The 15,954-nt window shown below is 35.9% G+C and overlaps 1 protein-coding gene across 1 annotated transcript in view; it reads left to right on the plus strand.

Annotated features, from left to right (window-relative positions):
- The window catches only part of LOC121442859 (ATP-binding cassette sub-family B member 7, mitochondrial-like), a 92,989-nt gene that overhangs the window by 21,395 nt on the left and 55,640 nt on the right, over positions 1-15,954 (plus strand). Inside the window, exon 4 of the mRNA XM_041644511.1 lies at positions 14,673-14,792. Coding sequence (XP_041500445.1) covers positions 14,673-14,792 — 120 coding nt within the window. The remainder of the gene's footprint in view (positions 1-14,672; positions 14,793-15,954) is intronic.

Below are 15,954 nucleotides of genomic sequence, written 5' to 3' on the forward strand. Positions count from 1 at the left end.
AATGTGATGTTAAAAGGGTATGTATGCTGTTATTGGCATTATCCACTTATACTCAGCTGAGTTGGGGTGACAATGCATAGTTGATATAAAGGTGATAAATTAGTCTCAAGTTACTGATCTTTTTTCTTGCTGTAGATAAAACCCATTTATTTTTCAGGAGTACTACTGGTTGTCTAATGTGAAATAATGGGTGCTTTTGGAACGTGGTATATTATCTTTTAGGATCTATATGAAGATCCCGAAATTTATTTTCTGTGGTGCAGCAGGAATATGTTGTTTTAAATTTTTTTTAAACTGTTTCTCAGGCTCTAAAATGCTTATTTTGATTTGGTCTCTACTTTTTAAAAAAGACATTTTTCAAACTTTCTAGTTTATCTAAACTCTAACTGAAGTCATGTCCTTTACAGCTTAATGGACTCATAATGCATGATTACACAACTTCAGAACCCATTTTGTTAAATGAAGTGGTGACATTTTATGCACTATTAAGCCTTCTAGAATAATTTTCCTGCTCTTAGCCGTAACTTCTCTGTGTCCTTATTGAAAAAAATTTTGGGGTGTGTTGTAGAAGGTTTTGACAGGAGGGAATGTTTCTAAAGATATGTGGAAACAGGACCCTTTTTCCATTACTCCATCAAGAAAAATAAGGCAGACAAAATTTGTGAAATGGAAAAGTAGTTGAAATGCCCCAGTTTGTGTTATAATGCATTAAATTATATTTATTTTGTGAACGTTTGATTGGAAAAAGCGAATTTTAAAATCACTGCCTCATTCTGTTTTAAAATGCCTTACCAGTTATGAGTATGTGTGCATGTATAAAATAAAACATGGGAACTAGACCTTTTTTTGCCATATTAAGGATTTGAAACAGCTCAGGATGGCAGTTCTTCTATTTTTGTATACTATGAGCAGTTTTATGTCTGTTACTCTTTGCACAATTAACTGTCTAAAACACAAGTAGTTTGCTGAGCTTTATGAGGTTAATCATAATATAAAAGTACCCTGTGTTTGTGATATAAAAGTACCCTGGGTTTGTTGTATGTTAGCTTCTGCCCACTCATTGCTGTACAGATTTACTTTAAATTGTATAACTTTTCTCTTTTTGAAATTAATTTTTTCTTATTATATATGAATTAATATAAACAAGTAAAAAGAATATAAAAATTTATCAGCTATTCTCTACATTTGAACTACTATTATTAATGTGTTTATGTTATTATATAGCATGAATAATAAAAATCCAGAGACAGATATTGGGGTTCAAGCTGAAGATCAGAAAAAGAAAGCAGGCAACCACTAGAGAGACCTGTCTCCACAAATCCTCAGACTCTACACTCCCCTGAGTTCTCGTCTCTTCCCCTTTATATTCCTCTCTCTGTCCAGCCATAACACTTCTGTCTCCAGCTCCCTACTGCTGGGATTAAAGTGTTGTGATCCCAAGTACTGGGATGACCTTTGTGGGAGCTCTGTTTCTATTTTAGACAGAATCAATCTTGTGTAACCTAGGGTGGCCTTAAATTCATGGAGATCTGTCTGCCTCTTTCTCCCAAGACCTGGGATTAAAGGTATGTGCCACCACTGCCTGGCATGTATGGCCTACTAGTATGGCTGCTTTGCACTCTACCCTTCAGGCAAGCTTTATTTATTAAAACATAATTAATATGCCACTATATTTTCCCTTACTTGTCTAAAATAAATAGAAAGCTATAACTAACATAGGAAAACTATATACAATAAGTACAATAACTATATACAATATATAACTATAGTAAATACATCAACAGTGTCTAGGCCATTTGCATTTAGCAAATTCAGAGAAAATATTCCATATCGATCCTATCTTGGTGAATCCAGCATTTTGCACCTAATTTACTTTCTATCATAACGTGCTTTCTGCATCTGATAAATAAGGAAAACTGTAACTATCTAGTCTTCAAATCCCTCAGAGACCTAAGAAGGAAATAATATTTTAACTGAGTAAGAAGGAAGTGCAAGTAAGCAACTTCCAAAAAATGTAAAAAAATGACCGAAACAGCTGGCTGCCTGGCCCAAAATTCCTCTCCAACATTGGTCATCTTCAGCCTATAGGACTAGCATATCTGAGAGACTTTTCTGTGAAGCAGGATATTGTAACAGTGTTTGGCAGTCACTTTCTTTTTCTGTTCTGCTTGTCCAGTTAGGGCAATATACTGTCAGCAGTTGAGGCAAGGGCATTTTCTTGCCCAGTGGCTTACTTTTTGCCACAAAGAAAGTAAACTCCATGTGGAGTTTCTTGGATGCCCATTTTTTTCTCTGAAGTAAATTGGTGTTGCAAGAGTAGACATGTCTCACTGTCATAAAAAAAGAACCTATGATATATAATCATCTTAAATATCATATTATATAGGTCTCTGAAGTGTTTGAAGATGACCTGTGTATCTAAAATATATCTTCGTTTGACCTTGATAACATACTTAATATGACTACAGGTTCAATTATAATAGGTGATTAACTACTAACCTGCATTTCCTTAATATCATAAATATTCTTAATAGCCTAAACAGTTGATAATAATAATTTTCACCAACTAGAAATTTGCATTACATTGTTAAATGAATTGTATAGGTACCTTGAACAAGAGTAGAAATGTATGTACGGTATAGTCTATCAAAATTAATCTCAAATTTGTATTGATATACAAAATTTGTATGCAATATACAAAAATCCAATCCAATACAAAACATTTAAAACTAGTAGTTGCTTTTTAAAAGTAGATCCAATTATCTACCTTTTTATCTTAAAATATCTATATCCTACATTTTTTCTTTTCAAAACAAGAACCTTGGATCTAATTCCCTTTGTTTAGTTTTTTTTCCTGGCCATTACCAATGACAACTTGTATCCAATCACCCTAAACAATGACAAATATCCATAAGCCAATGAAAGACCAAAGACCACCCACCCTACCTCTTGGGAATGTGGGCATCATTTTTTTAAATTTACTTCCTGTTGTCTGGGGGATCTTTAGGGGATCTTGAAAAGAAAGATTTAGGTTAATTGTCTAGTCCTGGGAGAGGTAGCTGTGTCAGTTGTCCAGTCTCTGTATAATGGGAAAATGCAGGGCTTATTTCAAGTTCTGGCTGGAGTAGTCTATGTTGTCTGTGAGGCTGCATCATCTCAGCTAGCCACCTTGAAATTGTTCTGAGCAGTTTGTAGTTCAAAGCCGGTCTTTATATGTGTTTTTTTAGCTTAGTGGTGTTTTCATAGTCCTGGAGGAATCATCATTGTCGGGCCCCATTCTTTTAGAGACTTCAAAAGTCCCAGTTAGGCATGCTCATGGTTCACTGCATAAAACTGATAGAGACTCAAACCCAAAATCATGTACAGAAGTGTAGATGAAACCTTTTTCTAGAATTAGGTAGTACTCTATATGAACATTAATATCATGACTAAAAGTTTAATATATATAATTTTATAATTTTATATATATATTAATCTTATTAATTTTATACCTTACGAAAAGCTGTTAAAGAGTCAGTATAAAACCAAAGGATTATGAGGTTAGTAGCAATAAAATAGTCCTTAATTTTTGTTTTTCTTCTACCCCCATATCAGGTGGCTCTTCTGACATGAGACAGAGATTTTGAATTTCACTTTAATAAACATGCTTGGGTTTGGAGAAGAAGATAGTCACACTACAAAGCCAGCTTTAATTTTTGATTGTACTGGAAATATAAAATAGAGCATTTGCATTATATGTCTATAGAGATCAGCAAAAACAAACAGTTGGGAAAATTTATGAAATTTTATCCTGTTGGAAATGTGATATACCAATAAGTCAATTTTCTCGAGACATATTTCTGGATGATTTGTTCTTTTTTTCAGATGTCTCATTTGTCCAGTGGTCTTCAGATTTTCATAGCTGGATATCTTTATTCTCCTGAAAAGAAAATACGTTTTCCAACCCTAATTTTTGGGAGATTATCTTTAGCAAGTTATATCTCATCAATTGAAAAACATTTGTTAGTTTTATGAGTTAGTTTACATTAAATGGCTGTGCTGTTTGATGAACTATAATATCTTCTAATTAAGAGATGTCTCTTGTTCAAATCGAATCTTTATCAATTTTGATGGTATCCATAGCTTTTCTTCTCCTGTGGAAACAAAAGCTAAATCCCTTCCCCAATGTTTCCATTTTGAGGTCAGTACATCTTTAAAGTATATTGGCTGATAGTTTTTTCTACTATCCAGTGTTTCTGTACAGTTGTTTTTCCTTTCTCATTAGCATTTAGAAAATTCAAAGTTGATAAAGCATTATGCAGTCATTTCTGGGGGGTCTTTATCATTCCTTCCTGTTTATATAACATATCCTTTAAAGTTCAATTTGATCTTTCTATAACTTCCTGACCTGTAAGATTATGTTTTATACCTGTAATGTGGTTTATATTATAATAAGCAAAAAAAAACTGTTCAATTTTCTTAGGGAAATATGCTAGAACATTATCTGTCTTTATTTGCACAAGTATACCCATAATGGCCGTAATTTCTAGCATATGTGTTCTTATAGAATCTGTCTTTTTCTAACTCCGAACAGTTGCCCATTGAAAACCTGAGTAGGAGGTACCAATGGTATGGTGCACATATTTTACTTTTCCAAGTTCTATAAAATGGAGCATATCCACTTGCCAGATTTCATTCCTTTGAGTACCCTTTGGGTTACCTCCTGCAGGTAGTGGTGTTGGCTGTATAAAGAACAAGTAGGACATCTCCTTATAATTTCCGTGCTTGTTGTCATGTGATATGTTTGGGGGCCAGCCTCGATAAAAATACCCTCTTCCAGAGTGGAGGCATGGGAATTTAGAAATATAGTAAAGAATACAAAGATGCAAATGAAAATAATAAACTGCAGAAACATGTAGGATAGTATAGGGAGGGAATTTTTCACCCGTGTTAATTTTCAACTGGTTAATACACCCCTGACCCCAATAATGTAGGAATTAAACAAAAGACTTCATTAACATACAAATTGAAAGTCATGGCGCACATTGCTCAAGCCCTTGGCTCACTCCCTTGACTCACACCCTAGACCAAACACTCTGTAGGCAAACCACTCCCTGGTTTGAATCCCAAGTTTTTTCCATAAAGAGAACTGGAACTTAGTTGGATCCTTAGACTTTTGTTTTAGGTATTTCCCTATTTCATGAGCATGAGGGCTGGCAACTAGCCACACCTGTTGACAATAGCCTTGATAGAGCAGAACTCTGAGGTACAACGAGTTGGGACCTTTGTTCCAATTAGAAGCACAATAACCTTGAATGAACTAAAAACAAGTCCCAAACTCTCTGACCTTTGGCCTCTTTGGGCCTCCAACAGTAATGGAAAAGTCTTTTTTTAAAACCTTTGCTATTGACATGATATTTATGAATGAGACGTTCAGCACATTTCCAATCAATAATTGATCAATTTCTGTATTACCTTGTGCGAGAGGACCTGACAGACCCATGTGGAATTGTTATATATATATATATATATATATATATATATATATATATATATATGATGTGTTATGTGCTGTGGGATAATGCTTCTGTCCACTGTAAAGATTTGTCACTTATGTTGGCAGGAAGTATGGTTGGGGCAACCAGACTAAGAGAATTCTGGGAAGAGGAAAGGCAGAGACACAGTCACTAGCTAAACAAAGAGGAAGCATATAATCTTGACTTTTGGACAGAATGATTAAGGGCTTTGGTCCACTTAAATTTTCTGATTTGTAACCTGCCTTTCCTGATTTATTTGCATCAGTATAGAATGTAGGGGATCCAGTTATTGGTGTGTCCTGTACAATGTGAGAAAGGATCCAGTTAGTTCTCTTTATGAGTTGAATTCTCTTGCTTTTGGGATAGTTGTGGTTAATCTCTTCCAAAAAATTACTACAAGCTCTTTGGTAGGGTTCACTTTCTGCCCATAATTGTTCACTTTCATCAATATTAAAAGGTACTACAATTTCTGCTTGTTATATTCCTGCTAATTGACGAAGTCTTAATTTTCCTTTTAGAATTAACTCAGAGATCTTTTCCACATTAGGTTTTAATTTTTCACTTGGTTTATGTGGTAAAAAGATCATTCCAAGATAATATCATCCATGTGATTAAAATTCCTGTAGGGGAATGTTTGGAGGGTAATATAACCAGAATGCAGTTAAGATTCAGATCCACCTGATCCACATATACCTTATGTAATTTCTCTTCAATCAAAGCCAATTCTTTTAAGCTTCAGCTGATAATTTCCTAGGACTATTTAAGTCCTTGTCACCATCTAAAGTTTTGTTTAAATTGATCAGTTCATCAGGTTTTATCCCAGCTGTTCTAAAGCCTGCAGTTTCTCTGTTGTTAAAAGCCATTGCTTAACCCATACAGGTTAATCTCTCAACCTTTTTAAAGGTAGGGCTATTGGTGCCTTTGGAAGTCAGCAGCTATTGTACTCTGTTCTTGTACAAATTGAATGATTGGTGACTGTTATTTATAATATCTTGTAATATTTTTCCCAGAAACATGCATTATTTTATAGTATATTTCTATATTGGGAGAATGTTAATCTGAGTATTCCATTGCTGTAACAAATCATGTTCCCACAAGTTCATTGCTATGTTAGCCACATATGGTTTTAATATTCCTCTCTGTCGTTGTAGCCCTATGCATTCAACTCATCTCATGCTCTGCTTTACCTGAGATAGTTCCAGTCCCTAAAAGCTCAACATTTACATTCTGAAGAGGTCAATTTGGATGCCAAGATTCTTAGGAAATTATTGTTATATCTGTACCTGTGTCTACCACATCTTCAGTGACAATCTCATTTATTCATATTTTTAATCTTGGTCTTTGTTCATTTATAGAAGTTTGCCAAGATACTTGCTTTATGATTTCTCCTGAATTTTTTCTTCTCTTTTCTGTTCTATAGCTGTTCTATTACCCAAAGCAGTGTGGTTTCTTATAATAGGCATTATGTTCTTTAATTGATCTGGGAAGAAGTTTCTTCTATGATAGAAGAATACAACTGAACCAGATTTGCCATAGGGATCTCCAAGAGACCCCCTCATGTAGTTTCCCAATGGCAAAGGATTACCTTGAATATCCCTTGTTGATCTACCTTTATTAGTCCAATGTCTACTTGCCTTTGCAACATCTTCTGCATAATCCAGAAGGGAGGTGGCATTCTGAGTGAATTATGTTTAGGGGGAAAAACATTGTTTCTAGGAACACCCTGTTTAAAATCCAAGGTGACTTTGCTAGAATTGAAATACTTGCTATTTCAGTTTTTCTTCAACCCTCTGGAAATTACCTTTCCTTTCCAAGTATCATCATGGTCATCAGATTCATTATTAATTGTATCGTGGATCTATTCCTCCAAAGGTGCTAACCTTGCCTTTAATTACCTAATTATCCTTTTGCATTGATAACTAGAATTTTCAAAAGCCAGAGATTTAATTATTATTTTTCTAGTTTCTGAATTTGGTATCATTCTATTTACTGCTGATGTCAATCTTGGTAAGAAATTCATGAATGTTTCTTTGAGGCCCTGTATGACCTCAGTAAATGATTCATTCTTCTTTCCTACTTCTTCATATTTGGCCCAAGCATTCAAAGCTGCTGCATGGTAAAGACCATCATATAAGGATTGCTTTTCTATAGTAGCATAATCTCCTCTAAGAATATGATCTTGGGAGATATCCATACCTTTAGTTTTGCTCCATTGTTCAATAGTCTTAACCTCTTCTGAACTAGCTACTTCACTGTAATTGTGGACCAGGCTCTAAAACAGCTTTGACCAAGTCTATCCAGTCTTTAGGGATAATTCTATTACAAACTGACTGTGAGTTTAACATTTGCTTCACAAAAGATGAATGCATGCCAGAAGAGACTATTGCTTCCTTGAATCTCCTTAAATATAACATTGGCACAGGAGTCAATTCAGCTCTTATGAGACCTCTAGCATTTGGCAATTCCTACAAGGTCACTGGATATCTTAAGGTTGGTTGTTTGAAAACCTTAGGCTGTTCTTCACTATTCTTGTAATGCAATGCTGAAATTGGTTCTCCATTTAAATTCGTCTCTCTGAATTTGAATGTCTCTATGATCTGTTTTGTTAAGTTTTTCTAGAGCCTGCATCTTAGCACACAGATTAACCAATATTTTTAATGATAAAACAAAAATGATAATGCTGACACTGTTTACAATTGACATTACATAAATCCCATCTAAATTAGTTATACTCTCATTTAATCATTCCATTTTCAAACTGTGTAGCATATTATTATGCAGAGACTCAAATCCCTCCTTTGTAATGGTTTTCCCTATTTATTAGTGGGAAAAAACCTCTCCCTTTTAAATAATGCCTTCCTTTAAGAACTCCCAATTGTCTTACCAAATCTGCCTAGGATGCTGGTAATGATGTGAGGCTTATTGCTGCTGCATAGAACAGTACAAGCCTGACTGGATTTCAAGGCAGCTAGCTAGTTTGGCAGCAGCCCAAGAAGGGGGTTCAGGGAGAGCCCACCAGGAAAGAAAAATGAAAAACCTACCTGGTAGGATAGTGATTCCAGCTACATGTAGCTCTGGCCTCTGCCTGTGGCTGTAAAACCACAACAAATGGCTTTTTCATGAATTTGCACCCCAAGTGTTGGATGCCAGATATAACATGAATAATAAAAACCCAGAGACAGATCTTGGGTTTTTAATTTTGTTTCTATCGAAACGGCCCAGGCATATAGCTAAACATTGATATAGCTAAATTTTTGTTTCTTTATTCAGTATTTTTAAAATTTTAGTTCACTCTGGTGTAATGTTTCCTTTTTTAATTAAAATTTCATTTTTTCTCAGCATACAAAATAATAGGTTTCATTATAAGATTTTCATATATTTATACCACTGTAGGTGGCTTGTACTTGTTCTATTTGAACTTCTATTCCCTCTCTTACTGGCTCTTTTCCTTTCACCAAGAAATTCTCCTACTATCATATGTATAGACCTGTACTCACATAACACATTTATATTTAAATTATTCATTTGAGAAAAGACTTGATATTTGTGGTAGTTGAAAAGAAAATGGCCTCCAAAGAGAGTCACAAGATTAGGAGGTGTGATCTTGTTGGAACACACACACAGTTTCTTCCCCCTTCTTTCCATCTCTCTTTTTTCTTTCTGTCTTTTTATGTTTATTCCTTTCCTACTTAACTCCTATCCTCCCTCCTTTCCTCCCTCCCTCCCATCCATCCCCCCTTCCTCCTTCCTTTCTTACTGGATTTCATGTATCCTACACTTGCCACAGACTCTATATAACCAAGCATGACTTTTTAACTGTTTGTTTCTGTGTTTATTTGTTTGAGCATGGTGAACACCATAGTGCCTCTGTGAAGATCAGAGGACACCTTGCAGAAGTTGGTGATTCTCTTTTAACTGTGTGGATTCCAGGGATCAAACCCACTTCATTAGGCTTGGTGACAGGTGTCTTTACCTGATAGGCCATCTTGCTTTATATTTAGTTTCTGACTGAAGTAGAAACTCTAAAGGAAGGAACCATGATCTATAAGAGAAAACAGAAAAAGGATTTTGATTAATGTTAGAGGTAACTTCATTGAATAAATGCTTCTGTGTTGCTGAAGATGGTTTAACAGGTTTAAAGACTTGGGGGAAGGGATAGGATTATATTATTTTAAGGTGCTTTTTTTTTCATAGACACAGAGAACATAGCTTACATATACATACAAAGACATGTTTAGGGAACTAAAAGTCAGCCAGTACCTATTGAACACTGAAAATAATGATATAATGATAGTATAATACATGGCTATATGTCAGGCCAAGCAGAGCCTTATACTCACTCTATGTTATAGACTTTGTTCTTTAGTCGAAGAATGATAGGATATTGCTTAAGGGTTTTAAACTAAAGCGATGTTTGATTATTGAGTGAATTTCCTAGATAGGGAATAGAATGAATACAGGAAAAAAAGTTAGGAGGCTACTGCAGTGGTTTTTTGTTTTGTTTTGTTTTCCTAAGAATGATAACTAGGATTGTATTAGTGATTGGAAATGGAAAGAATTTGACAGATTCAAGAGAGTTTTCAGGTAAAATAGATTCAACTTGGAACACAGTGTTCAGATTATTTTTAGCAGAAGTTCTCAGAAGTGGATTTTGGGGCACAGAGGAGAGAATTATTTTAAAAGCTTGTGTTAGATATGAAATTGCTTTCCAGATATATAATTTCAGCATTTTCCCCACTAATAATATATTTAGTGCTGTATACCCCTACCAGTAAAGAACATCTTTTTTCTTTTCTAGACATTGAGCTATTATTTTATTTTTGAGTGGGGATTGTTTCACCAACTATAATAATATAGTAATTTTAGAAAATTATTATGTATGATCTCCTATTTTGGTTTCAGAAAGTATGTTTGGGGGACTGGAGAGATTGCTTAGTGGTCAAGAACACTTGATCTACAACCATGAAGACCTGAGTGTGGCCTGCTTTTTCATCTCCCAGTGCTATAGAAAAAGAAACAAGAGGGTTGCTGGATAACATTAACTGCCAACCTTGCAGAAAAAAAAATGTAAATTTCAGGTTTACCTCAAAGGAATAAGGCAGTTAGGGGTAGATTTAGACAGCTGCTTCTGGTCTCCATACATTGGTGTACAAGCACAGACATCCATACATACACCTGGGCCTACCACACACACACACATACACACACACACACACACACACACACACACACAAATGTTAATTCGGTTCTTACAATTCTCTGATATGTGATTGGTGAAGATCTTTTCCCATTTAGTAGGCTGCCTTTTTGTCTTATTGACTGTGTCCTTTGCTTTACAGAAGCTTCTCAGTTTCAGGAATTTTCGTTTATTTATTGTTGCTTTCAGTGTCTGTGCTACTAGGGTTATACTTAGGAAGTGTCTCCTGTGCCCATGCATTGAAAGCTACTTCTCACTTTCTCCTCTTTCAGGTTCAGTGTGGTCTTTAATCCATTTGGACTTGAGTTTTGTGCATGATGATAGATATGGGCCTATTTTCATTCTTCTACATGTTGACATCCAGTTATGTCAGCACCATTTGTTGAAAATACTTTCTTTTTTCCATTGTATAATTTTAGCTTCTTTTTCAAAAATCAAGTGTTTATAGGTGTGTGGATTAATATCCGTTTTTTCAATTCGATTCCATTTGTCAACCTGTCTGTTTTTATGCCAACACCAAGCTGTTTTCATTACTGTAGCTCTGTAATAGAGCTTGATGTCAGGGATGGTGATGCCTCTGGACGTTTCTTTACTGTACAGGATTGTTTCAGCTATCCTGGGTTTATCATTTTTCCATATGAAGTTGATTATTGTTCTTTCAAGGTCTGCGAAGAATCATGTTGGGATTTTGATGGGGATTCTGAATGTATAAATTGCTTTTGGTAGGATTGCCATTTTTATTGTGTTGGTTCTACCTGTCCAAGAGCATGGGAGATCTTTCCATTGTCTGGTATCTTCTTCAATTTCTTTCTTCAAAGACTTAAAGTTCTTGTCAAATGGGTCTTTCACTGTTGCAGGAAGAGCCGGCTGCTCGTCGTCCTGACTGCCCAGCTATTTTACACCCAAAATAATCACACAGAAACTGTATTCATTTAAACACTGCCTGGCCCATTAGCTCTAACTTCTTATTGGCTAATTCTTACATCTTAATTTAACCCATTTCTGTTAATCTGTGTATCGCCATGTGGCTGTGGCTTACCTGCAATATTCTAACCAGCATCTGTCTCAGACCAGAGATCTGCCACTCTGTCCTTCTTCCCAGCATTCATTTCTGTCTACTCCGCCTACCTAAGTTCTGTCCTATCAACTAGGCCAAAGCAGTTTCTTTATTCAACCAATAAAAGCAACACATAAACAGAAGGACCTCCTACACCATTTCACTTCCTTGGTTAGTGTTACCCCAAGATACTTTATGCTATTTTTGCTATTGTGAAAGGTGATGCTTCTCTGATTTCTTTCTCAGCTTCTTTATCATTTGCATATAGGAGGGCTACTGATTTTTTTTAGTTGATCTTGTATCCTGCCATATCACTGAATGTATTTATCAGCTGTAGAAGTTCCCTAGTAGAATTTATCATATCATCTGCAAATAGCAAAAGTTTTATTTCTTCCTTTCCAATTTGATTCCTCATGATCTCCTTTTGTTGGCTTTTTACTCTAGCCAGAACTTCAAGAACTATGTTGAAAGGTGGTGGCGCACGCCTTTAATCCCAGCACTCGGGAGGCAGAGGCAGGCGGATCTCTGTGAGTTCAAGGCCAGCCTGGTCTACAAGAGCTAGTTCCAGGACAGGAACCAAAAAGCTATGGAGAAACCTTGTCTCGAAAAATCAAAAAAAAAAAAAAACACGAACTATGTTGAAGAGATATGGAGAGAGTGGATAGTCTTGTCTTGTTTGTGATTTTAGTGGAATTGCTATGAGTTTCTCTCCATTTAATTTGATGTTGGCTGTCAGCTTGCTGTATATTGCTTTTATTGTGTTTAGGTATGTTCCTTGTATCCCTGATCTCTCCAAGACCTTTATCATGAAGGGTTGTTGGATCTTGTTGAATGCTTTTTCAGCATCGAATGAGATGATCATATGTTTTTTCCCCAGTGTATTTATCTGGTGGATTGCATTGATAGATTTTTTTATGTTGAACTATCCCTGCATCTCTGGGATGAAGCTGACTTGATCATGGTGAATGATTTTATTTGGATGTGTTCTTGGAATTGGTTTTTCTATATTTTATTGAGTATTAGTTTAAAAATATGTATGCCCTATGTTTCCATGTCACTACTGAATGACTCTTTTAGCAGTATGCAGATGACAATAGATGAAAGTGACAAGATGAAGAAAAATGATTATAAGATATGTGTTTTTGTGCTGGGGTGCAAGCTTGAACTTTCTTTATAGTCAAGGATGACTTTGAGTTTCTGATCTTCCTTCCATCACATCTTGAGTGCTGGAATTGGAATTATAGACATGGTCCACTGTGCCTAGTTTCATGTGGTGATAGAAATCAGATCTGGGATCTCTTCATGTTAGGCAAGAACTCAACCAACTGAGCTATATCCCTAGTTCAGAAATGAGATGTTGTCTTTCAAATCTACATGGGTAGTAGAAAAAGGCACGATCTCCTAAGTAAATTGACAGAGGGATTAAGGGTAGGAGAGAGGCAGGGATAGGAGCAGAGCAATATGTAGAGCTCAATAAAAATCTGTTTAAAAAGAAACATCGATAATTCAAATGGGAACAAAAAAGAAATGAGTGACATTGAAAAAGCAGTTGAACTTGCTTCTTTTCTCTCCAAATTTTTTTAAATAAATTTCTTCATTTATTTATTTTATGTCCCAGCCACAGTTTCCCCTCCTTCCTCTCTTCCCAGTCTCCCAGCCCCAACCCCCTCTGTTCATACTTGCCAATCCACTCTTTCCTTTCTCCATTTCTGTTCAGGAAAGAACAGGCCTCCCATGGATATCAAAAAAAAGCAAGGCATGTCAAGTTGCAGTGAGACTAAGCACCTCCCCATATATTAAGGTTATACAAGTTGACCCCGTATGAGGAGTTAGGTCCCAAAAGCCAGTAAAAGAGTCAGAGACAGCCCCTGTTCCCACTGTTAGGAGCCCCACAAGAGGACCAAGCCACACAACTATAACATAAATGCAGAGTTCCCAGAATGGTCCTATACAGGTTCCCTGGTTGTCGATCCAGTCTCTATGAGCCACTGTGTGCCCAGGTTAGTTGACCTTGTGAGTTTTCTTGTAGTGTCCTTGAACCCTCTGGCTTCTACAATCCTTTCTCCCCCTCCCCCTTTTCAGCAAGATTCCCTGACCTACACCTAATGTTTGGATGTGGGTCTGCATCTGTTTCCATCAGTTGCTGGATGAAGCCTCTCTGATGACAATTGGGCTAGGCACTAGTATATGTGTATAGCAAAATATCATTAGGCTTCAGTGTATTGACATTTTCTCCAGTTTGGTTCTATTTTAGGTCTCTGGGTCATCCAGCCTGTGGATCCTGGCACTTGAGTCAGTGTCAGGGGTATGCTTACTCTCCTGACATGGGTTTTAGACTCAACTAGTCATTGGTTGGCCACTCCTTCAATCTCTAGGCCACTCTTACCCCAGTATATCCCATTGACATGGCAGACTATAGGTTGAAGGTTATGTAGCTGAGTTGGTTTCCCACTCCCTCCACTTGGAAGTCTTGCCTGGAATTAGGAGATGGCCAGTTCAGTCTACATATCTGCTTTTACTATGAGTTCTAGTTGGGGTCATCCTTAGATTCAGAATGGAAAATATGTCTGTAATGTTTTCATTCATTTTTTAGATATTTATATAATTCTACAAGATTAAAGTTTGACTGTGGCTAGTGAGAGCTTGGTTGATAAAGACACTTACAGCCAAACCCAGGGACCTGAGTTCAATTCCAGGGGCCCACCTGGTAGAACTAAAGAACTGATTCTTGAAAATTGTCTTCTGACCTCCATATACATGCTTTTCCTTGCATGCACTAATACACACACACAGATAACCAAAATTATGAATGAATGAATATATTATAATAATTTTGTTATAATATATATAGGAAAAGTGGCATTACTTCCTGCTTACTGCTTTGTTTTCTCTCTTTCCACAGTTAAAAGATGTTGATACTAGGAAAATTATTAAAGCAATGCTTTCTTATGTGTGGCCCAAAGACAGGCCAGATCTACGAGCCAGAGTTGCCATCTCCCTGGGATTTTTAGGTGGTGCAAAGGTAAGAATATGCTTTGTTAAAAGATACTGTAACTTTTTCTAGCAAGTAAATTACTGTCAGTGGAACATGGCCAACTTTTGGGACTTTGCTTATTTTACATAATTGTTTCATTCATTGAGCAGAAATTGTATGATACTAGGAGATTTTTTTCTGAATCAAAAGTCTGTGTTATCTTAATGGAATTCACTCGTAAAACAAGTATATGAGATGCAGAAATATTGGTTGTAAGAAAGCATAAATGAAAAAAAATAAGAGCCACAAAAACTGAATGCTTTCAGTATACAGACCCCTTTAAGTTTTAAATGCATGTGTTCTTTTATTTGTTAATTTTGTCCCCTGCCCTGAAGTATTTGAGAACATATACAAAATACTATTTTTGGTTGTTCACTGTTGGTATTCAAATGTGAAAGGTAAAATATTCATACATTCTGAAGAGAAACCAGTGTATAGGTATTCAAATGTAAATGAGAATGTAGATAAAGCAAATTTCTTCCTTAAATCATACAGGAGTAAGGTAAATTTTGTTTTATTATTGTAAGACATGATGGGTCATAAAGGATTCAAAGAAGTGCTATTCAAGTGTTGTGGTATTTTAGAGGAAAGATGGGGGGAACCACCATGGTGAGGAGCCAGGAAAGATCTTACAGAAGAAATGACATCCTTTACAGTCCTGTATAAGTCAGATTGTTAGATAAGTAGAGATAATTTGAACAGTGGCCTAGTGAGAACATATAGTATGTGTGCAGAAGTGCATAGCCTATCTTGGCTCCATTGAAAGGATGATACTTCGGCAGAAGTGAGCTTAGAGAAATAATATGATTTCCTAATATGAAATCCCTTTACTATAAAGCAAGTAATTTATAATGTGCAAAATAAGAACTTCACTTTTGAGTACTATATTAATATGGTTAGAAGTATGCTTTAAGAAGTTAATCTGACTCTATTTTAGAAGATGGAATAAGGTAATAAAAGATTTACTCTGAGGATACATACCATCCATCCATTCATGTCTTCATATGGCAAATATTTATCAACTAGTTATGAGACCAGTGTAATAGTCTGGGTAACAAGTAACAGCAGACTGTACTGTACAGAAGTCATGGTAGAAAAGTGATTGTGGAAGGGAAAGATGCCAGAGATATTGTACGATATAATTAAGACA

The sequence above is a fragment of the Microtus oregoni genome, unplaced genomic scaffold (assembly GCF_018167655.1).
Source record: "Microtus oregoni isolate MIOR12 unplaced genomic scaffold, Mior012 000097F_ref0000449, whole genome shotgun sequence".
NCBI lineage: Eukaryota > Metazoa > Chordata > Mammalia > Rodentia > Cricetidae > Microtus > Microtus oregoni.